The 24241-nt window shown below is 38.9% G+C and overlaps 2 protein-coding genes and 1 long non-coding RNA gene across 4 annotated transcripts in view; 1 reads left to right on the plus strand and 2 right to left on the minus strand.

The window, feature by feature from the left end:
* On the plus strand, positions 1-1977 carry LOC106483022 (uncharacterized). The gene has a single exon (XM_067297057.1). The coding sequence runs from the start codon at positions 284-286 to the stop codon at positions 1664-1666; it is 1383 nt and encodes a 460-aa protein (XP_067153158.1). The 5' UTR covers positions 1-283; the 3' UTR covers positions 1667-1977.
* A 5435-nt stretch (positions 1978-7412) lies between these two features.
* On the minus strand, positions 7413-9014 carry LOC106496660 (uncharacterized). The gene is made up of 2 exons (XR_001294653.2): positions 8954-9014; positions 7413-7520 (listed from the first exon to the last, which is right to left on the minus strand). It is a non-coding gene; the product is annotated as an uncharacterized lncRNA (long non-coding RNA).
* A 7718-nt stretch (positions 9015-16732) lies between these two features.
* PKD2 (polycystin 2, transient receptor potential cation channel) overlaps positions 16733-24241 on the minus strand; it is a 28177-nt gene continuing 20668 nt past the window's right edge. Inside the window, exons 11-16 of one of the 2 annotated variants that reach the window (XM_067297397.1) lie at positions 23424-23545; positions 22398-22515; positions 21997-22160; positions 21099-21246; positions 19812-20041; positions 16733-18645 (exon numbers count right to left, since the gene is read on the minus strand). In XM_067297397.1, the coding sequence (XP_067153498.1) occupies positions 18540-18645; positions 19812-20041; positions 21099-21246; positions 21997-22160; positions 22398-22515; positions 23424-23545 (888 nt within the window). In that variant the 3' untranslated portion in view covers positions 16733-18539. Of the gene's footprint in view, positions 20042-21098; positions 21247-21996; positions 22161-22397; positions 22516-23423; positions 23546-24241 lie in introns of both variants that reach the window. The other variant, XM_067297396.1, reaches the window with a different exon arrangement.

The raw sequence follows: 24241 nt of genomic DNA on the forward strand, positions 1-24241 counted from the left end.
GTCGCGAGCGCGGAAGGGGGCCCGGAGACCGCGAGGTGGGTCCCCACACGATGGGTAAGGCCGCTTTTACGCAAGTTAGAAGCTCATCGAAACAACTCTGACACCTGAACTACAGGCCGTGCTACCGCGCCCTCCATCGAGTGCCAGAGGACTGCCCCCGTCTTCGGAATGTGCACTGGGCCCACCCCTGTTGCCTTTAACGGTCGAGGTTATATATGTGTCTCCGCAGATCGTGGTCCAGTGAAGGTACCCAGCAAGAACGCGAAACCTGTCTTGACTCACCATGACTCGTCCAACGGGCAAGAGGATGGGAAACCTGATGCTGGGGGTACTGCTCCCAGTGGTAATGACACTTCACAGGATTGACCCCAGGCCCAACATGTGGGTAACCTGGGCGAACGAGACGGGCCAGCAAGCGTTCTGCTTGTCACTGGCCTCAGCTACCCGACCCTTTAGAACGTGTTTAGTAGGGGTCCCAAGCTTTAGCGCGGCGGCTTTCTCGGGCTTTGCTACCGGCGATTGTAAAAAGAGTATCTCAACCGCTACCTGCAGTGCTACGCTCATTAATAGCTTAAACGTAACTCTGCCCTGGAACCCGCAAGAATTAGATCTGCTCGGGGCAATGCGTATCGGAAACTCGTCCAAAAACTGGACACAAACGTGTCTGGTCTTTGGGGGGGGCCCGGGCTTTGGAGGAAGTAGAGAGAGGATTACACCACGCAATTGGACTAATATCAGCCCTATGGACGAGCATTATCAAAACTTAAGCGCCTTTTGCGGCATCGATGGACCCACCAAAAAACCCCTAGGAGCTTATGGGTCCGAGAACAGACCCTTCCAGGGCCCATACAATATAGGGCCCCCCAGGGCATTACCGCCTGGAGTATTTCTTATATGTGGGGACCGAGCTTGGCAGGGCATTCCTGGGAATGCGTATGGGGGACCGTGCTATCTGGGAAAATTGACACTATTGGCCCCGGATACCAATTGGTGGAAGAGTGTCACAAGTGTGAAGATTGCTACCCGCCGCAAGAGAGCTGTTACTGGCTTATCCCCCGACTGTGATGACAGGGTGTCCCTGTTAAGCCCCACAGAGCGAGTGTTTCTATCCCTTTTTGTACCCGGGGCAGCCGCCGGCGACGCCCTGAAACAGATCGGGCGTTTAGCCTGCTGGGCGGAAAAACAAGCCAATGTCACCACGCAGGTGATAGAAAGCCTGCTAGAAGACCAAAAGGGCCTAAGGCATGCCATCCTGCAAGACCGGGCTGCAATTGACTTTCTATTGCTAGCCCAAGGCCATGGTTGTGAGGAGTTTGACGGTATGTGCTGTATGAATTTGTCTGATCATAGTGAATCCATTCACAAACAATTGCGGTGGTTGAAGGAGCACACAGGCAGAATCCGCCAGAACCATGGGTTTTTAGACGAATGGCTAACTAACCTGTTTGGCAATCTACCACAGTGGCTAACAGGACTGCTCGCTGAAGGCTTGCGCATTTTGCTAATCCTCATAATTATAGGCTTATGCTTGTGTGTAGTACTGAGCTGCGTTAAGAAAGCCTTGCTGAAAGTAGCGGGCCAAGTCTGGATTGCTCGAAAACAAGAAGGAGAAATTCTGGAGGAATGGCTGGGCTTTGGGGGGGGGAATATAGTCTGTTGGAAATGAGCAATCCCGCCTATGCCTTTAAGGTTTTCCCTGAACGACGAAGACAAGGACATCGCCTGCGTTAAGAATCGGGAAAAGGGGAGGCAGCACACAGCTCCGCTCACGAAGCTACTAATGCAAGGAACCACCCGATGGCGGTCCCGTCGAGACACACCGCACTTCCGCGTGTTTTGTTGCGTCCCGCTCGATCTACCGAAACACTGTTGATGGGAGAGGGGGAGATGTGGAGGAAAAAGGATGAGCAGGGAGGCACTGCGGGGCGGAACATGGGAAGGTCGTAACGGGCGGAGCACTGCTGCCGGAAAAGAAGGCGGGGCTTTACAGCTTTATAATAGAGTAGGACACGTTTCATTAAACGCCATTTTGCCACTCCTCATATTGGTGTCTGTGTGGTGATGGTCCGGGGTCTGGGGGAAGGCCCCGTGCCTCCTCGGTAGGAGCGAGAACGGTAACAGATGGGGACACTTACAGCAAGAGAAAACTTGAAGTTCTCAGCAGCACTTTGTTTACAAAGCTCTATGCCTACACAGGAAAAAAAAAACAGAAAGTTAACCAAATCATCTTGGAAAAGGTTTGAAGAAGGTGGCAGATTCCAAGGTAATGACATGACAAGACAGTTAACCCCCAAAAGCTTAATTATGATAAAGGTAAGGGTCTAAACATGCAACATTTGAACAAAATAACTGCAATTAGAACGTTTGAGATTTGAGAGGAAAAATCTTTAAAAGTGCTTCCACTTTGAAATATGACTGCTGATAGTCAAATCAAGTGCATTCACTTTGCAATTTAAATCTTTGTTTTTTCCCGACTATTATGTCTATAGCCTTACCATAGTGTTAAAAAAATAGTGCTGGGTTCTTTCCTTTTCTGACACTTCATGTTGCATATAAAACTTCATGTTAATATTCCTGTAAGCCTGCAGCCATGAATGCTCACAGATGAAACTGGATTTAATAAATCATGCTGTTCAAAGAAAATCAAAGCAAAATGCATTGTTTCCCAAGTAAGAAAATACCAGGTCATTTTTATGATGATTAGCATGGTACAATACTTCTGTTTTCCACATATGATTCTTCAGTTGATATTCTTCATAGCATCATAAAAAAAACAGGCTGAAATGGATCTCCGGGGGTCATCTAGTCCAGCCTCCTCCCCCAGAGCAGGAACAACTTCAAAGTTGCATCAGGTTCTTTTCAGTCTTGTCCAATTGATTTCTGAAAGACTCTACAGAGGGAGATGTACTGCAGTGCAGACTGTTTCCTTACCTTCACTTCGCCAGCCCATATACATTTGCATCCCCACCTTTATTTTTAGACATAATACTATGTATTGATATTGTGCTTTTTAAGTAATCTATATTTACAACCCAAGGGACTGCAAAAATTTCTTTCACAGCTTGAGGATACGGAACATTAATAATTAAACATTAAAATACATTACTTTGCAAGGTGGTAGTCTACTTCCAATAGGATTAAGATAATCAGTACCCTTTTAAAAAAAATTCTGAGGCTGGATTAGTCTTAATGCAAACCTAGATGTTATTTCTAAAAAAAAAAAAACAAAAACAAAAAAAAAAAAAAACCACTACTACAGATTTCTATAGACAGCTGTCAAGAAGTTGCTACAGCAGGCAGGTATTATATCTAAGGAGATGAGACTTGGTACAGTATTCTTTTAAAAATATTTCTCCTCATCCTTAATGTTTTTCTGGGTTTAAAAGCCTCCCAGCATGTCACCTGTTGGTATCTTTTTTATGAGGAAATGAAGATTTTTCACTTGGGATTTGAAATTTTTGGAATTTTGCATTTGCATTCTCTTCTCCCAAAATCACTATTTTTTTTGAAAAAGTGGCTGAAAAAAACCCCTTTGCCTTTCAGTATTCCATTGAAATACTGAACAATATTTCAATATATTAAAACATGATGAATACTTCAAGACTTGAGTCAGTCATTATTAAAATAATCAAACTGAAGCAGATACTAAAACTTATACTTCACAGCTTGCATCCATGAGTACTTGTGGATACAGTTAAGGCTTGATTGCATGGATCAGAGCTGCTAAGACTATAACACAATACTGTATTTTAACCTCCTAGAGAACTTAGGGGAACTTTACATCATGAGAAGAAGTCCTGTGGTGTATTTTTGCAAGTTTAATCAGTTTATCCTATAAAATATATTTAACATCATTAGACATGATACCCAAGAGAAATATGTGCTGTATCTACAGTAGTAAAGATGAACTCTTTATTTCTTTATCTGTGCAGCTTCCTTGATAGTTGTAATAATCAAACTGTGGAAGCATTCTCTGAGAACATAACATTTTTAGGAGTTCATTAGTCCTGCTTCATTTAAGCCTCTGTCTCATGGCATTGCCACAGTATGAGTTTCACTATCGATTCCTTCCTTTGTGCAGAAGGCTATGGAGAAGTGAACGGAGGATAACAGAGCTTTGATGAGTACAATCTTCCACTGAGATTGTTTTCTTGAGAACAGAATTAATTAGAATTTGTGGTTCAAGGCTCAAACATGTACCTCCAAGCATGCACCATCAGGTAAATTTTGATAGTAAAATATAAATCTGTTCAACTTTCAGCTGTTTTGTATTTATAGATTTGAGCTGATCTCATTCAGAGCTGGGGTGGTACTTTTAAGTGAATGAAAGGATTTAAGCTTTTGGACAGCTCACAGTTATGTTCTAACCGTAGCATTTTGATAAGTATGAATTCAGGATTCTTGCTGCAGCTAATTTTACTTTGATGGCAAGAGGTAGTGCTGCTATGGAAAAATGAAGCCTTCAGAGTACAAAAACTACCAGAAACTGTTTTGCAACATCAGTTTACTTGCACATTTTTCCTTTTTAAGCAGAAGGAAACACTGAGGGGATCAACAGTGATGTGATTGTTGCAGAGAAATTTGCAGAACAGTACTCCATGTCCTCATACTACACAGAAACAAAAGCAGAATTAGATAAGCTGTCTTTAGAAAACAAATTCATCAGCCCAGATTAAAAAAAAAAAACAAACATATACAGTACTTCATTTGGTTATCAGCTCAAGTGGGTGTTGTGGCACACATTTAAAAAATTGATAGGCCACCCACAGAACTCTACAGCCCATGTAACTGTAGCTGGTCTTTAACATTTCAACATTTAACATTTCAAGAGTTATAAATGGGATCTGACCTGAATATTATGTATTCTACCTGAATATATAATAAATTTCAGTATATAACAGTGGCTTTTGAAAAAGGAAATAATCAAATGAACTTAACATACTTTGAACAGACTTAAATACTGTCTGTGTAATACTGTATCAATGTCGAAACCCCTAAACCATTCATGCTTTATACTACTTATTTTAGCAGTTGGCCATGTATAAAAATATATTTGCATGAAATAAATATTTCTTCCTACACTACACTGTCCAATACTTACTATATATTTCACTGTGCACAAAAGTTAAGGTACTGCCTGTATGATTTCATTTCCACAGAAGTGGCCCATGTGCTCAGGCCAAATCCAAGAGTTCTTGCCCAGACAGAATTCTTGTTAATCTCAGTGAAAGGTCAGACTCTGCTACTCTTAGATGCATCACTTTGTAGCTTACTTGCTCCCAGGCATACTAATGAGAAGACCCATAAACTAATGAGCTAACAGTAGCACACTCTGGCCCTCAAACTGTTAGCTGAACTCTGCTACTCTGTAATGAGATTTATAATATTCTATACTTTAGCTGCATGAGCAGAAATTACAGTACTAGTATTGTCAGACTTGACTATCACACGATGGGTTTAAGATTGTTTTTCTCTTTTTATCCCGCATTCTACATAACTGGATGAAAAGAAGATAGGACTACTAAATTGCTTAAAGTTGATCACTTATGACGCAGCACTCTCTTTGGGAAGATTCTGTTCAGTCCATCCAAATTGGCAGGGGTTGCCAATGCCAACCTTTCCATATTCAAAATAATAGTTAAAACTGCAGGCCTACTATGGGAGAGAGATGAGAATTCTTTCTTCATTCCAGCAGAGGGGCACACACAGGACAATTACACCATTCAACGCAAGCAAGGAGATATAAATCTCTGTGAGCAATAAAGGTGACTAAAAACCCCAAAACCCAACCCAAGAGCTTTCAAAAAAAAAACCCCAAAACCACAGTGATTACAAGCAGAAAGGAAATGAGTGCAGAATCCCTTAGGTTAAAAGGCTTTGTGTATGTGTCTGTGTGTTGATATTATGGAGATCCGTAATAATTGCTTTGTAAAAGCTTGACCTTGTGACAAGAATTATACTCTCAAGGATCTTATAATACCCCAAGGTTAATGGTCCTGACTTTTTTCTCACAATATTTTCTATCTGCTCACCCTCATTACGGAGGGATTTTACATGCATTCTTTAAGTGGTACACAGTTCATTAAGCCTTGTTTGTTCATCTGCTCCAAATTGGTCTTGATATGATCCTTGCCTTCCACTACAATTGGCTTAGAGGCGGAATTATCCCTGACATTTGGTCCTTTCGGCAAGATCTTAGTGATACAGTACCGTGGATCAAGCGGTTTATGGTGTTAAGACTCATGCATCACTCGGGCTTAAAACTGACAGAACTGCCTGATACTGTTTTTTTCTGAGATTTTTGTCATTTGTACTTAGTCTTAAAAATTTGTGATGTACAGAATTTAATCATTCTGATTATATCTGAATTATCTGATTATATCTGATTCTACACTGAAAATGTGTTTATGTGTATGAAAACTCTTATTTCTGTTTGCTTACATTTAACAATAATTGATTTTACCTGGAATCTAGGAAACTTTGAAAGACTATGGGTTTTATGTGAAATTACTCAATATGGTTTAAGATTTTTCTTTTAAATTCATCGTCTAATCAACTTTAAAATAATTAATAATAAACTACAACATGAAGGTTGCTACTTTTTAAAAATACTATAATTACTTTGAATTCATTACTGTGAAGGAAGCTTTATGATTACAATAATTTTACAAACTACTGCTTTCAATATAAAAAGTAGACTTTTTATTTTTTCAATTCCAGTAGCATCATAGTTCCCTGTAAAGAACAGTCCATTGGATGTAAGATATCATTTCATAACATATGATTTCTGCACAGTAGAGTGGTTTTTTTTTTAAAATCACCCCGATTCTCCTCAGAAAACAAAGGAGGGAATGGTAGGTGTTTTTTTCCATAACATTCACGTCTTTGATGTGAGCCTCTCATTTCCAGCCTGCTGATATATGAACGTTCTTGTAGTTCTTGTAGTTGGCTTAATTACAGTTTATCCATCATTTTGATCAATTGCTATAATTTCCCAGCCATGAATTCTGTTATTAACACGCACCTGATGTTTTTTCTAAATAACAAGCAGGAACAGACATTAAACTGGCTAGATACAACTAATGCTTCCACGTGTGCTGCTCGGCCAACAAATTCTTCTCTTCGACATATTTTACAAGAACTGATTGCCTAAGGTCCTCCTGTCAAAGTAATAAATAATTATAGGAAGGAAATCCAATTTCCATTAAAGTTTAAGTGGAAAACTAGATCTTATCAGGTGAATTTGTTACTACTGTTTGACAGGTTATGAGTTGATAAAGTTGGGTGCAATAGACTAAGGCTTCTATCAAGAGTTCTTGCTTCTGTCACAGCCATATAGTGCTTAAACAATAGGTGTCATTACAGCACCTACTAAGAGATTAAAGGTCATAGATTCTATAGACAATTCTTACCAGAATTATCATTAGATTCATTAGGGATCTGGTCTTGTTCAGTAGTCCTCAGAAGGTGTGAATAGCCTTAGTCATTGTCCAAGTCGAGTGTCCATATTTTACAAAAAACTGAGAAAGGTGAAAGGTCAAAAACAACAAAAACAACAACAACAAAAAAATTTAGTTTGTGATATGCCTTACTTTGGAGAAGCTTGAAAAAGCTCCATGCTTATTTATTAAGAAGAATAAAGGTAAAAATTGACCTAACTTTTGGTAGAGGCATAAGAAGAAAGCATGTATTATTTGAGAACCTTTAATATGCAACAGGCCAGTGACAAATCTTAAGTCACCAGTATCCAGTTAGGAGATAAAATGCAGTTTAAAAATAACAACAAAAATGAAAAGTAACTGCAACAATTATACAAATAACCAAAGATCTATTTGATTTCACATTACCGTGACAATGATACACAAGTTTGGATAGATTTCTGAACAATCTACATTTGAACTAGAACATATTAGCAAACTTGATTAAGGATTTACCAGGTCATAGCCTATGGTTTTTGCTGTCTATAAGTTCAGACTCAGTTATCACAATTTTAGTTCTTACCATTTTGGAAATACACAGAAGTCTTAAATATTACCAATACAGAAAACAAAATGCCTAATGGTACCTCCTAATAATACATCCTGTGTACTATTATTTTTTTTTCCCTGAAATAAAGGAAGGTGAGTTACCATTCTGAAGGCATTTTATCCTAATTACAAATACTTAAATAGATAGAAGTAGCCTTTACTGACTATACAAATCATCAGAAAGCTGACTGAAGAGTGATTTGGGGAATGACACGCAAGTTTTCTTACCATAAAAAAAATTACTGTTATGCTACTAATTAACCTCCTAGATTGAAAAATTCTTGAGTTTTATAAATCTATTTTTATTATTTTTCATTAATATTTTTATTGTCTTATGCTGTGGTTATTATAGCTTTCAACAAGATTTTATTTTTAATAGAATACATATTTCTTATTTTTTAGCTACTTAAAAAACTTTTGTGGGAATAATTGTTGGAACAATTTTTGCTGGAATAAAAAAATGATTCCAGTGGTATACAAAACAGGTTAGTAAACCTGGTGGTGGAAAAATATGAATGGCCTTCAAGTAACTATTTTAATAAGGCTTGTTTCTGAAGCATTTTAACTTCTTTTCTAATCTTCTGATGAAGTAAGCAGAATACTAGGCACTATAGAAAATAAATTAAATTTTGGCACTATAGAAAATAAATTAAGTTTTAAGAATTGCTGCCTAGTTTTCAAAAATGATGTTTAAAAGTGACTCCTTTAATTGATTCTAGAAAATATTTATATGTAGTTGGACTATAAAGAAATTATACTATTGACTTTTCAAATTGTACTTCTAAAAGGCCCAAGAGTTACACTGGAAAACGCTCAGGGATTGAGCATGTTATTTTTCACACTGTACATAGGCTTTCTAAATTGTGTTGGCTCAAGCAAAGATTTCAGAAGTGCCAAAGAGACTCAAGTTCTTCCTACCGACTTACCTGTTCTGCTGATCAAGTTCCTAATAGCGGCTGGCTTCTCTGGGCTGCACGAGAAGTTCCCTCTTCTTTCTTGCCTTGTACGCTGGTAAGAACTTCATAGGCCATGTATTCGCGACCTGTAAGGAAAGAAGCACTTGTTTAATTTGGGTCTTCTGGGAGGCATCAGGGAACCCATACCTGTAGAGCAGGCACACAGACAGCCCTTTTCACAAGGTATTTAGAGCCTGAGTAATGCATGTTACTCTGAAGCCAAACCTGAACAGAGCTAGCAACGTAGCTAGCTCTGCACAGAGCTCTGTACTAGCTAGGTAGGGCTAGTTAGGTAGCTCCTACCTGGTTTCAGTCAGGAAGAGATGCATTTTTACCATAAGATAAATGATCTGTATTACCAGTACAGTTACCCTTTTATTTTATTCTACTTTAACGTGTCCCACTGAAATATTCCTTCTACCTCAGGAACTGAAAAACCTGCACAACGAATCTGTGACTTTTGTTATTTAGTGTCAGTGCATTATTTTTCTGACTACCAATCAGTGTAGGAACAGCATTACCACTATTGAACTTTGTGTCACAGAAAAAAATACACTTATGTAGGTTAATCATTGCCTGTGGAAAACACCATCTATTGCTTTATTTTTTAATTACTTTTTTTTGTTCTATCTGTCATCTTTCTTCAGGTCTAGCAAACATCAGCATTAAGTTCTGGGACAGACGTGAATTACTGCATTCCATTTAATGATAATTACGATGTTAGGATGCTTTTCTGTAGAAATCCCAAGTATTCTAGGACTGGAGGCAGGGACTGACTGAATCCCTGAGAGGCACTCCCTACATCTCCCTGTCTCAGCAAAGTTAAAACCCCAGCATCAGATGTTGCTGGTTCTTACTGTATATTTAATAGATATAGCCACAAGCTTATTGCTCCCTATCATAAAAGTTATGCTTCTGCCAGCAATCTGGATTTCACAGCATTGCTTTCATAGCATAGGAGTAAATGTGCAATAGTCACTTTTTAAGTCTGGATTTCTGTGTACTCTGGGACTGGAAGAACAAAGCAAAGCAATTTGGAAAGCAGAGTGTAACAGCCCCCGGGGCTTTAAATGGTTCAGGGAAAAGCAGCAGTTTACGGAAAAACTGACTATAAACAGAATTTGAAAATCCCTGCTTTCCTGTTATGTTTAGGTTCCCTCCCAGGGAATATTTTTATAATTATATATAATAACTCATGGAATAATTTTTGGAATGGCTCTTGATTTAAGATACATTCACTTACCTCTATTAATGTCAATAGTTACTAATTTATATCAGCTAACAAATATCATTCATAATAAAAAAAAGTGTATATAATTGTACTGATGATTGCATTAAGACGCGTCATCCCAGAGAGACTGCAAACTAATCTCATAAAATTTTCAGGACAACTTATAGAATAAGGAACCAATCACCTGGAAGGAAGCAGAAAAAGCTGTCCCTGAAATGGGAAAATACAGAGTAGGAAAACTGTAGGGAGAAATGATAGAATTATCAAGAGTTAGGTCACAAAACCAATTAGAAAGATTTGTTGCGAGTTTTAGTCACTATTATTTTAAGTGTTAGACAGATAAGGAGCAAATGGTCCAGATGCTAAAATCACAAATGGGAAACAAAATGAAAGAGCTGAAATGTGGACGGATAGAACAAAAAAAGTAGTAAATTGATTTTAAAAAATTGAAGTATGCTAGTCCTCCAAAGACAGTATGTTTCCAACAGGGGTGACACCTTATGCTGCAAATATCCAGGGTCTCTGAAGAGTCAGGGAGCTGGTATCTTAAGAGTTGACCAGTAACCGCTGCTGCAGCAGATGGCAAAAAAACCCCAAACTATAAAATTTAAAGTTGCTGCCAACTTGATCCTTCCAGAGCTTAAATCTAATGATTAGCAGCATGCTGAGCAAATGAGCAAAACACCAGACAGGCAGCTACAAAACCACTTTCTGTAGCATCTCAGAATATTCATCTATACTCCCACCATCTCATTTCTGTTTGTAACAAATCTCTACTGCTACAGGAAAAGGAAATTATAAATCCCAAGAGATTCTGAATACAGGTAGTCACTTCTGTTTGTTGACATGTCCAGAACATGAACTTCGTTTAGAAAGAATTTTTTGAGCGTGAACAACAGCTAACAACACACAGCATTGCCACCAAAACAAGAAAGCTCTTGTCTGGCGAAAGATTGACTGACAACTTCTTTATTTTGCAGGTTTCAAGCCAACAGTTGGAGTATTCTTCACCATGATTATTCTCATCCTAATTGCCTATGCAGCCAGTTCGATGGCTCTAGCAACAGCAACTGGACAAAATGTGGTGACTGCTGCTAATCTCATATTTGCTTTTTCTTCATGATTGTGAGTCTTAGAAGATTTTTCAGCTTCTTCTCCTGTATACTTGATATAACAAATAATTAGAAATACTTTTTTCAAGCAGGCTAACACATATTTAAAACAATTCAGTGTAGCCCCTTGGAAATTTGGAGTAGTGTTTAGAATATTATTTGGAATAATGTCTGACTATGCTGTCACACAAAAGAAGGCATGAGACATACTGATTCACCCCGATAGCTAATGAACCCAGGAGTAGGCAGATCAAAACATGTTCACACACCCAACTGTTTTCTATGAGTGAGTGCCCCCATTTTTGACTCCATTCCTGCTGTGGAATACCACACTTACCACTATTGCCTAATCTGACCTATTAAAAAAAAAAAAAATCATGTTTCTCTAGTCTCATGCTTTTCTTTCATATTTTGAGAGAAATAATCTTTGCCTCCATAACCCAGTAGGGTCTTGAGTCATGGTGTCTAAGCTGACTGTTTCTCTCCAAAGAGAAGAGAAGCTGTCCTGCAATAAGTAACCTGCTTTAAATAATACAACACTACAATTATTCTCTCCCTCTCTGATATGGGATTACTACCTGCTTCCTGCAAGGAGTTGATGATTATATTTCCATTGACCTAGTGGGCACAGAGTCAAATTGTTAGGATGTTATACCCTGCTCTGTATGACTGCAGACAGGTGTCTTAGGTAACAATAATGAAAATTATTTCTGGACACTGCACGACATCAGTCTAAGGCATCTCAAACCTCTTCAAACAATCCCTGCTTTGGATTTGTGATGCATGCTTTCTGTTTGCATGTTTCACTGGGTTGCTAGTAAACGTTACAAGTGTTGGAAGTTTTCTATCCTGGATAAAATATTTCCGAATTCCTTGCTATAGCCTAACAGTAACTGCTAGGTTTTCTACACATTTTGTTAGAATAAATCTTTTAAAAGAGGCCAGAATTTAACTTGGGGAAAAAAAAAAAAACAATGTTTTTCTGATATTACCCGGTAAATGCCATTTTCATAAATATCAGCTTGCTATCTCTTGAAGGTTCAGTAAGTTGTAATCACTCTCCCAGTGTTTATCTATGTATTTTCATACAAACAGTATAGCACAGCATGAGACAGTGCAATCTTCCGATAATGTAAGTATCAGCAGTGCCAAGAATGATTCCTTGAGTCATCCTGTTGGATCCTCCAAGTGACACAGATCTTTATTTTCTAAATAATCTACTATGTATTTGTGTGCTTATGGTTCCTATGGATGCAAACAACTTCCTTTAATCTAAACATTTCACTCCTTTTTTTTAAGGAGTTCTCCTTTTGTCCTATAGAACTGAAATTCATCTCACTGCTAGCTATCAAAAAAGGAAGAAGATTTCTGAACATAACATAAATGCATTTTCTCTCCCAGTTAGAGTGTCCCTCTTATGGCTTGTTGGGCATTAATTGCTAAACACCCAGTTAGACAGTTAAAACCCTTGCCAGATCTGCTTCTTTAGCTAACTGTATTAAATGACAAAGAACATCTTTTCAGGAAACCTAAATGGCCTTTATTACACAGCTCTAACATCACTGAACATGGAAAGAAAAAGGTATACTTCTCTTGGTAAGAAATTCAATTCGTGCACAGATTCCTTCCCTGCTTTCTTTGGGGGGGGGGGGGGGGGGGAAGAGTGTCACAATGACAATCATAATTTTTCAAAATGGAACTTCAAGTATCGGGCTTTTACAGGCAACTTGTTTCTTAGTTTAAAAAAAAAAGGGGAGAAGCGTCAGAAATTTTAGGCAAATTATCTGTCCTCAAGTTTCTAAGAACATGCCTAAATCAAGTCCACATCAGTCCTCCGTAAGCATTACTGTGATGAAATTGGTCACACTGGGAAAAGAATTCCTCCTAAAGGAATCTTTCCCTCTCTTGATATTTACCCAGCTTAGCAAGTCTAACCACCCCAAACCAGTAATAAGGCCCATTAACATATAATAGTTTTAAAATTAGAATAACTGCATGTGTTTTCTACACAGTATGATTATCATGATATATATCAAAACCTACTTCAGCTGAGAGATTGTCAGATCCAGGGCTTTCTCCTCCTGTGTATGGCCAGGTCGAGAAGAAAAGCGCATCTACACAGTACCAGCTAACAAACCACAGGCTGTCAAATGAGTATAAAGATTGCAGGGGAGTCCCAGAGCTAATCTGAGAGCTATATTCCTCTGATGGCTGCAGCAGTGGCCTCTGGCGGCTAATGATTTGAACAGTACAGATCTATACATTTCCCAGTTTTTTTTTCCTTGATCTTCAAGTTTGCCTCAGTCTCATCTCTCAGTATACAACCATGTGTAATTCTGGGGACAGTGAACTCAATATTACAGGTGTAACTGTCAATCTGCAGAGTGTTTTTTAATATTCCAAACACAGATTTGGGGGAGAAAGAGAAGAAAGGAATAATATGGCATTAAGGCAGATGCAGCTCTAAAAACATCTTTGGGAAATCTGAAAACAGTATAAATGCGTGCTTACCTCAGAAGTGGAATGAACTAATTTCAAGTTTAAATGCTGATGAAAGGAGCATTTTTACTTGGAGTGTTTCTCAGAGGAGTTTTCATTAAACCATTCTCCTAGCAACAGTGGAATGTAGCAGCCTGTGTTAACACAAGTGGGCATTTCTGCCAGTCAGTGCACTGCTAGAATATTTTAAAAATACCTTAATGTGACTCATCTGAAAACAAAGCTAAACTCTTCTCTGTGGAAGGATTTTTTCAAGAGTACAAGTCCCAGAATCTGGACAGCATTTTACCAAATTCTAGCTCTGTAACATTTTAACGTTGTTATTACTTGTTTTGCATGAATAGTCTTTTAATGAACATTCAGTCCCTCCTTGAATATCTCTTAATCTTTTTTTATTCATTTCAAGGCTTTGCAAATTAATGAATTTACCCCTCTAAACTTTTGCTGAAATGTCACAAGCATAACTGGGGCAAGTTGCCAGCATCAGAGTCCTTTTACAATGTAAGTATGCATTTATTATTAAGAATTTCTTGCTGGCAGCACAGGCCCCAATACACTGCCCGAGTCACTGAACTTCTTGCTCTCCCCTAGCACCCCATCAGCTGCTCTGAAATAACTGAACACCTGGCTGCTCTTAGACTAAGTCCAATTCAGGCCTAATACAGAAAGGCACAGGTCTGCTGCATTCAATACATCTAATGACAGCTCTTGGCTGCCAGTGATGAAGAGTTTCAGTCTCCCTAAATATTCCTTACAGTAGAAGCAAAACAGACGGGGAGGAGTTGCCAGAAATCTCCAGTCTGAACAAAAGTTTCTTCTGACCCCACTGTTGTATTAGCATTACTAACACTTCAGTGCCAGCATGTTTATAACAGCCCTTTGAACCAAGATGGGACCATCTGAATTTGTGCAGTAACTTGAGGTAACTATGAGGCAACATAGATAGAAGAGAGAAGACTCTTGCATGTCAGTCTACTACCTTAATCGCAAAGTGCCTTTCAGTACCTATTTTGCATAATCAGTGCTTAACCCTTGAAAGGACCATTACCGCAAAGGAGGTACACAGACAATTTTAAAATTAGCATCCTATTCAGAAGCCTTTTACTGCACTCCTAATAAGTTCCTGAAAATATGTCAGAACCCAAGCTGCTGTTCCTTAAGATTACGCAGAAGGAAAAAGTTTTTTACATTGTTTTTGCATTTCTCCATTATGGAGAACTGATTTGCTTTGCAAACCATTTATTTCCCTTCAAAATAATCCCATTATATCTTTTCTGAAAGACCCAGAGCACAAACCAAACTCTTATTGAAGGCTTACATACCAGTAATGTTTTCTTCTACTTCCCATGGATTAGTAAAACTTCATCATTTGTTTGCTAACAATTGAGAACTGGTTTTTCTTCCAGCCATCCACAGGGTCTTTCAGGTGAAAACAGGGCATGGTCTGCGCTACTACTAAAAATGGATAAGAAAAATGATGCACATGAAAAGCAAACCAACTATAAACTGCATAGATCTTTTGCAACATGGAACATTAAAGAAAATTTTTCTTTGCTAAATGATTTAGCAAAACATAAAGCAACTGTGGTTCTGAATTAATTTATCTGCAGAAAGGAAAGAATTATTTGCAAGCATCAAAATTTTGGCAGTTCAGTTTAGAAAAGAGACTGACATGATATACTTGAAGACTCTGAAGCGTTAGGCTCTGGCTTCGTACCTGAAAACAGTGCTGCTTCTGGCTCCTCCAGCCACTAATCACTTGCGTTTCCGAGGGGGCTCCCTGTTGTCCCGGCAGACCACACAAACCCTAGACAGGGATGGGCAGGAACGAGCAGAGGAGAGGGGGACAAACAGCCTACACCTCCTTCTGGAGAAATGCTTGGGGAACCTGAGGCTAGAGAAGGACTCCTCCATCTCCAATTGCTTGCACTGGATATTCCGTATGGGAGGGGAACCAAAAAAACCCAGTATTGCCTAAATATACAAATGACACAATCACTTGCAGACTTTTTTTGCATAAGGTTAACTTTTTTTCTTTTTTTCTAAATTTTTCTTGTTTAGATGTACTGGAAAAGAATATGCAAGGCATGCAAAGCGACTGCCTGGAAAATGTGGAAGAATTACATGACTCATTTCCATGACATTCATTTTCCTTAAAATTGCCCATCTCAAACTGCGCATCCTGAAGAAGTTTTCATAAGTCAACAACACTAGCATAACAAAAAAAGCCTCCCACCTCCTGCATGCGGTGGCTTTTAGAGCACACTTACTAAAGGTTTAGTATTTAAATTCAGTATGTATATAGTTCATTAAAGACTGATGGATTTGCATTAAGCATTCAATTTTCATTATTTTTGGTTTACTTCTGTGTTAGTGAGGCAGTTACCTATTATCTGCTGTCTAGACAAAACTATCAAATTTATATTTGAATCTGGGATTTCCAAGGACCACGGAATCCTCCAAAGAATACTGTAGGATCCCTCAGATCAAAGGGAAGACAAGGGAAAGAGAGAAAAGGGTAGAGACGTTAACTTAAACATAAGCTCTGAAGTACTAAAGGGAGAGCATTATTAGCAGTGGGAGTAGATAGCTGCAAGAGCAGAAGATAGATCTGTTTATTTATACAAAAATACAAAATCAACTGTTAAAGAAAGCACTTGAAGTGAATTAGGGAAGACTCTTGTTCTCTCCCTAATTCATTGGTTCAGAAAACGTAGCAAGTGAGCCTAATCAGACCTTTTCTCTTTGGACAGTGAAGCAGTAGATCAGCCCAGTGCTCTCTGCTCATCCCCTTTTTACATTATTATTTATTTTTAGAACAGGGTATAACAGAAGGGAAAGTACACACCTAAATAAAATGTGAGATTCTTAATATTTCATGTTAAATAATCCAAGTGTATTGCACAATTTTGGTTTTATACATTATATAAAACGTTTATTAGGAAGTAAAGTGCTCGGTTTTACAGACCAATAAATTCTTGATCATTGTAGAAGACCTGCATAATTAACAGCTTCCTAAGAAGATCAAAGACTTTACATTCTTTCCTATGCAAACAACTTTACCTTAATAATGAGTGACAAACGATATTAGAAAATCTAAAATTGGAAAATAAACCATAATAAAAATGTTCAAAACATTTGTCAAATTGCCATGCGTTTACTGCAAGGCCCATTGTCAGCACACACGGGTACCCCATGAAAACTTGTTGCACTTCAAGATGAAGTTTGTTATTAAGTAACGACACGTTACAGAAATATACCTGAACAAATACAGCTATGAAAGCAAACATTTTGGTTTTCATAATAAACATATAGTACAAAAGAAAGAGGAGCTGCGTGATTGAGTTTACATGCTGAAAGATACATTTTTACAGGAAATGTATTTAAAAACATACTGATAGGTTTTGTTTTGCTTTTTTTCAAGGCAGTCCTGCCTCACCAACAGATAACTGCTACTCCACTTCCTCTCTGCACTCCCCAATTCCAGCTGCTGTAAACCCCAGCAGCAGTGTGCCACATGCTTTAAAGGCCACAGAAACAAAACTTTTAACACACGGTTTTCTTAGTAGCATTTCAGCTGAATGCTAGAAAGCTCAAGTTGGGTCATTTGAACACAGCTACTAATTTTAAGTACACGGTCTATTTAAATATTATCCTGGCATTTAGGCAGTTGCTGACCCTGTAAACCCAGCATCCGTTACGTGTTACACAAGCATAATTTGTTAGCATGCCTCAAAGTTTAAACTGTGAATGATGACACTTATCAACATGCTACACATCTGGGATATGAATACAAAGACAAGATTTTGTATATTGTAAATTCATTTGGATTATATTTTCTATTGTCCTTGCACACCAGTTGGCCTTGCATAGACCTAGTAATTTTTTATTTTTCATCAGAAATGCTAGTTTAACAAAGCAAAGCTTTACTCAAGAAGGCTTTAAAGGTCCAAAAACTTCCAGTCAAGACAAAAGAGAGCTTAGTCTGAGTGACTCTCATTTCACACAGACACCCTAACCATTGCGTTGCTGGCTGTTTTGGGATGGCAGCGGTCTGTTTTGTAAAAGTCTTTGAATTTTATCTTAATGCAGGACAAAAAAAAAGGGGGGGGGGGAGGAGGAGAGAGAAAAACCTTCACAAGAATCATGATTTGTTTTCCCGCTTTGTTCTATTCTTGATCCACAGCCTACTAGGAAAGTCCAGTCTCCACATCAAACTTCCTTCTGCTCCATCTTGCATTAAGAACGTTTCTGTACATTTGGTTTCTTGTAAACTTACATACAGGAAAAGGCATTAGGAAATCTATTTAGTTTTATCAAGTTCAAGTGCTCTAATTAGAGGGAAAGTATTCTGAGTCACTGTAAGTCCAGGCAATGCTGTTATAAGAATATATGCAACTTTGCCTAAGTAATACCAGCACAAGAATGAGATGTTAACCTCTGGAAACAATTGCTTTGCAGTACAAAAAGCACCAACATAAAATACTAATGCTATTTATACCTTGTTAAACAGGCATTTTTCTCTGTATTCTCTACTAATAGCTAAAATGTGCGTTTGATTATGTAGCTTTCCATTTTTCTTTTAAACAACTGTAAATCTTTAATACAAGACTGCCATCTTCAAGAAAAAAATAAAACAACACACAATTGACAACCTCCCTCCCAACCCAATGTGCCACCTATCAAAACATGCTGCTACACAGAACTATAAATACTATGCCTTGATGCTTTCTATAGAAATCCTACATATTTTCAGTGTTGCATCTCTTTCCAAACACAAGAAGTCTTCTGCAGTCTCAGAAAACACAGGACATGAAATACTAAAAAAAAAAATATCAGTGGTTATACTAAATAACACCTTGCCAAAGGGAAGCAGCATTGCACCCCAGGAAAAAAGCATATGTAGAAATGTATCTCATAATGTTACAAGCAGATCTGTTAAACATAAATACAGGCTAAATTTGCAAGACAAATGATTAGCATTTGACAGAACACTTGATTGAATTTTTCCAACTGTCAGCAACTTTTCCCTGTCCCCTTTCCCCTCAAACACAGGGAAGGGGTTTTTCCATCTCATGTGCTTTTAAGGAATATATTTTCTGCAAAGTGATCATGTTTATCTAATAAAATAAAGTGCGGAATATTCATTCCAGGTATACTTAGATCACAAAAATGTGGCATTAAAAAATAGGCACAGTGCAACAAAGTTGACAGCGATAACATTAGTTGGGCAAAGAGGCTGTTCTTGAACATTACTTCTAAAATACTAATGAAATAAAAGATATGTACTGCATATGGTCTCTATTACAGAAAAACATGATTAACAGGTTTACAAGCAAAGTACAGTTCTGTTTAGAGAAACGCAGTATTTCTCAAAAAACAGGCAAGTTAAAAATGAGCATTTAAAATTAATTAAAACCCTATTATACCAAGAAAGATTCCAGGGAAGTATGTAAAAATTCAGAGTAAAAAAAAAAAACAAAACACCACCAACAAAAAAAACAGTTCCTCTTTTTTAAAAGTACCAGGTGCACCCATCTATTTTAGAGTTAGCATTTTAGAACTGTATTTTCCAACGGAAAGCATAAAACTCATGCTCCTTCATTGGAGTATTGTGAACACGGTAAGTACCTATTGCAAATTTTGTCTATAGTTTGTCGCCCTCAAGAAACTGTTCCCTGTAGCATATGTAAAGAAACAGAATTCTGTGCAGAAAGATTTTGACACACCTGGTTTCCATTCTGTCTTCTGGATGTTCATTTCCAAGGCTAACCAATCTCTCTACTGGTAACTTTAACCTGACACATGGCTTATGTAGTTTTGAAAATTCCTTACAAAGAAAATACTTATTTTTACCCACCACTGATGCTTTCCTTTAATGGTTTGATCAGGGTGATCACCTCACTTTGGGAAACAGTTAAGTAGTGTATTTGCTGGCTTAATAACGACCTGAAACATACAGAATGAACTACAAAGTTAATCTTACATATGGATGTTATTCCCCCCATTTCCTCCTCCTCCATCAATACCATCTGACTGTGAGGAAGATGGTCGGGAGCTCCTCGAACGAGGCTGGCCGTTCAGTCCAAGTGGCGTACCCAAACGATGGCTCATTTGGGATGCTGTATCATCTGATTCCCAGCGCTCCAACTCCTCTCGCACAAGCCGTTCCATTTGTTCCCTGTGGATTTCATTGTCTCGACCCAGTCTTTCGTCCTAAACAGATAGAAGATACAAGGTGGAAATGCAGTTTCCAAACCATAGGCTAATCAAAACACCATACAAATACGGGAAACCCTAATACCACTCAAACATTTCCATGCACTAGTGGAGAATCACAACTAGTGCACTAGATGGTTTTCTTTCCAATAAAGTACCTCCCAGACTGTCACCTTCACTTATGAAAGCACATTTTGTATTGCAGTTTCTAATATTGATGAAATCCACCTCCAGAAACATAAGATGTACTGAAGACAGCACACCAACAAGACAGCCCCAGTTCAAAGATCAAGCAGGACTGTTTTCTGCACATGGAGTAAGGACCAGAGACACCGTATCTGTGACAGGGCAGCTGCCAGTCTGACCTAGGTAACCCACCAAGACAGTTCATCTCATCCACCCCTAACTGCCCTATTCCTCCTGTCCTTGCCCCATCAGAAGGCTGACTGTCCGGAGAAATAATTCATCTGGCCTACTGCCTCTTCCCAAAGGGTCCTCAGGAAAGAGGTGGGGGAGGGGGAGGTAAAAGAGGATAGATAACTTCAGTGACAGAAGCAACCTGCTCCCACCTTGCCACATACAACCCTGGAAGCAACTCCGGAAAAGACAGGATCCTAACTGTGTGCATGTGCACGAATTTCTGCATCAACTGGGAGAAGACCATTGCGTACAGCTCTCCCTGGCAACAGAATAAGCTGTCCAGGTCCACCATGCTGGATCACCTGGACTCTGCCAGACTAGTCCATAAGGAGCTTAAAGAGCAGGAGATGAATGAGCTCCTTCAGCCACTACTGAACACCAGTTCAGGGGTACAAACTGTGCTGTCATCCCAGCATGACACAGGCCTGCTAGAAGACCAGTTCTAATACCAGTCTCTTGGATCATGCTTCTCCATTAACACAAAGGATAAATTGCCTGGCCAAAGCACCCACCTCAACTTTACCACAACTCCCTCGATCCTTCCAAGCAAAGCAAAGCAAAGCACCAACTATAAGCAACCCAGGCAGGTTGTTACCAGCAAGTGATGAGACACAACAGCATATGGGTTTCTTACCTCCGTCACTCCATCCAACAGTCTCCCTAACACATCTCTCCTTTTCAGTTTGGCCCTCTCCATTGCTTCGAGCTTTACAATAACAGCATCGATCTTGGAAACAATACTGCCAATAGAATGCTCCATGCGATCAACCCGCCTCATGAGCCTGAGAACAAGTGCAAGCTTCAGCGTTTCTGACATTTCCAAATCAATGTCATTCTAGCGTATTAACGCAGAGAAAATGCATGAGGATGAGATGGCATTTTAATTCAAGACAGGTATCTGACTTGACACAATGAGTTCTACTGTCCAGGAAGGGAAAAGGTACACAAGAACAAGACGAGAACACAGGGATAAAGGCAGAATGAAAAAAAAAAAAAAAAAAAAAAAGAGTACATATTCTATTCTGTTTCCCCTGATTTGGGGACATCTTCAGAATTTATTGATTCTAGTTACCAATCTTCTTCATTCAGTTACTGTTGGTATAATTAAATCTTATGGAGATCTATCACTTTAGCCAAAACACACAATCACAAATAATATCAAACAATTAAAAGCAATCACTGAAGTTCTCACTGAACGATCTTATTAATGGAAAAAGCAGAACAATCTTCTGCCATTATTGTAACCCAAACATTTTCTCTGTCTTTTCAATGACAAGGTTTTAAAAACAGTAGGTTTTTGGTTTTCTTACTGATTCTTGTATTGAGCCTCTCTAAAGTACTTGAAATTCAGGTATTACCTGACAGCTATTAAAAAGAGCAACCCGAGAATCTTAAAAATGCAACGTGTGCCTTTCTGAATAATTTGACTAATATTCAGAGTTATAGGAGAGACTTCTAAATATCTGAAAGAAAAAATGCAGAACAGAAAAAACCCACCATGCAAATACACTCACCGACAAGGATAAACTTACACTTGAAACTCTTCGTAGGAAACCCCACTAGAGCTGCTGCCCCTCCTCCTAGAACTATGTCCACTGTCTTCATCCTCATCCTCCTCAGAGTCATCCAAGCTCCGGGGGAAGCTGCGGCTGCTCAGAGGACGTGGCAGAGAGCTCCTATCCAGATCGAGATCCTCCTTCATGAAAACACAAGCCACAGACAGACAAGATATAAAAGACTTTCATCTGTACACAGGGGACAGGGGGTGGCAAGGCTGAAGACAGCCTGCCCTCCATGATCTCCTCTTGCCTTTTTACAGTTCTGCTCAGACAGCCAGGGATGAAAGCAAATGTGAAAAGAAACAAGCAAACCAGCATGGGGAACAGACTGGCTGATGGTGCGGTTGGTATACCACTCCCAATGGTGAGCTCACCCTCTCTTTCTCCAAGTCATCTCTCATCTGCTGATGTTCGTGCTCTGTCAGTTCCTGGTCCCCATCCTGGTCGTATTTGGTAAATATTGCTTCAATCTCTGCATCAGTGTGACCCTTCCTGAAAAGGCCATATAAACAGATCCCTTACTTCTTTTAGTTTTTCAGACGTTGAACAAACGTCACGTCTTAGAAAAACAATTTCATCCTAACAAAACATTTCATCCTCAAGCCAAAGACACAACTGAATCCAGAACTGCCTATAAATTCTCCCCACCAGGAATTCAAAGCACTGACTGCAACAAAAAGCTCAGCCCTTACCTCTACCTTATCTTCCTTTTTTCTTTTCTTTTTCTTAACAGCATCAAGTTCCCCTAGACTGTACCCTGCTCCTTCCCAACTCACACTTTTATATCTCCTTGATTCTTCCCCTTTCCTTGGGCTTCTGCCTCTTCACAAGTTCCTGTTCCCGCTCGCACAGAAACATTACTAATGCTTCAAAGGGTTTAGACCTCTGCTTCCTCAAATCCTCTCTTCCCCACAATACACCAGCTCGAGGAAGGTGGTCCCCAAAGCACCAACTCCTTCCTCCAGTGTGGGATACTGCCTCTTTGCAGTGACACCAGCCATAGTACAGAGTCCACAGCTCAGTAGAGCTCGTTAGCCAAGATTTGTCTGTCATCTCAAACTGATATGCCATTCACCTCACATTTTTTTCCTCTTCCCTCCTTCCCCAATCTCATGCCACAGTTTTTTTAATTCTCCTTTTTGCAGTGCCCACAGATCCATATGAAGACAATGTTTGCCTGTAAACTTCTCTTTGCTTACATGAACCTCCCATCAGACACAGGAAAAGCAAATGCTTTGTTTCCCACTCACCAACAGAAACAAAAAGCACTCTTCTGTGTTGTCTTTATATGCATTAGCATGCACTTTTGCCGCATTACAGAGGCAAGAGAGGCTTGAACCAAAGACTCTGCATCACAAGTCTGTGAAGGCACTATTCAAGATTAATACCAGCTTCCTTACCCTTTTAGATCTTGTCGGAGTTCATCAAAATTTAATTTCCCCCCACCTTGTCTCAGGCTTTCTGAAATGTCATCAACAGTAGTTTTCTTCAATTTAAGTTTGATCATGGCTTTGTTGTAGCCCTAGAAGAAAAAGTGGAATTCTAATGTTTTACCTCTCATGAAATTTTAACATTTTATTTCTCATGACGGCATTTTTTTTTTAAGAACACAAAAACCCACTAGTGTACACTTCCATTCAGTGTGTTCCAAAAGTTCTGCACAAATCTATCTTTTCCTCCAGTTTATCTATTTTTTATTTCAGTATTTAAATGAACAACACATAAATACCCTTGCAGCTAAAGGTAAGGTTTTCATCATTCAATTTGCATTACAGATCAGCAGGAATGGGATGTTTTGTCCCAGCGAGACACCTTTGGCAGTTACTGACAATAGTTAAGTGACAGCATTAAATAATGAGGACAAGCCAGATACAACTTATTGTGGTCATTTTGAATATTTCTGATTCCTCAGTTTGAGGAATGACTTTCTAATAAACTGGTTTTAATTAAATTGGTTTCAACAACCAGTCTCCAAGTTCTAAAGACTGAATTACTGGTCATGCTGAGCGTGCATTTAGACATTTCTGCACATGGTACAGCACTTGTACCCATGCCAGCAGGTGCATGTGTTTCCCCTAAACTGGGATTCAGGTCAAGTTCTTAACTGTCTATTAGACAGTCTTACTGGCAGCTGCCCTTGGGAGCTCCCAACACATAATCCAAGACTTGAGTCATCTTATTGCACAGAATGAGGCATGACCGAAGTAAGAAGTAATTC

The sequence above is a fragment of the Apteryx mantelli genome, chromosome 5 (assembly GCF_036417845.1).
Source record: "Apteryx mantelli isolate bAptMan1 chromosome 5, bAptMan1.hap1, whole genome shotgun sequence".
Taxonomy (NCBI): Eukaryota; Metazoa; Chordata; class Aves; order Apterygiformes; family Apterygidae; genus Apteryx; species Apteryx mantelli.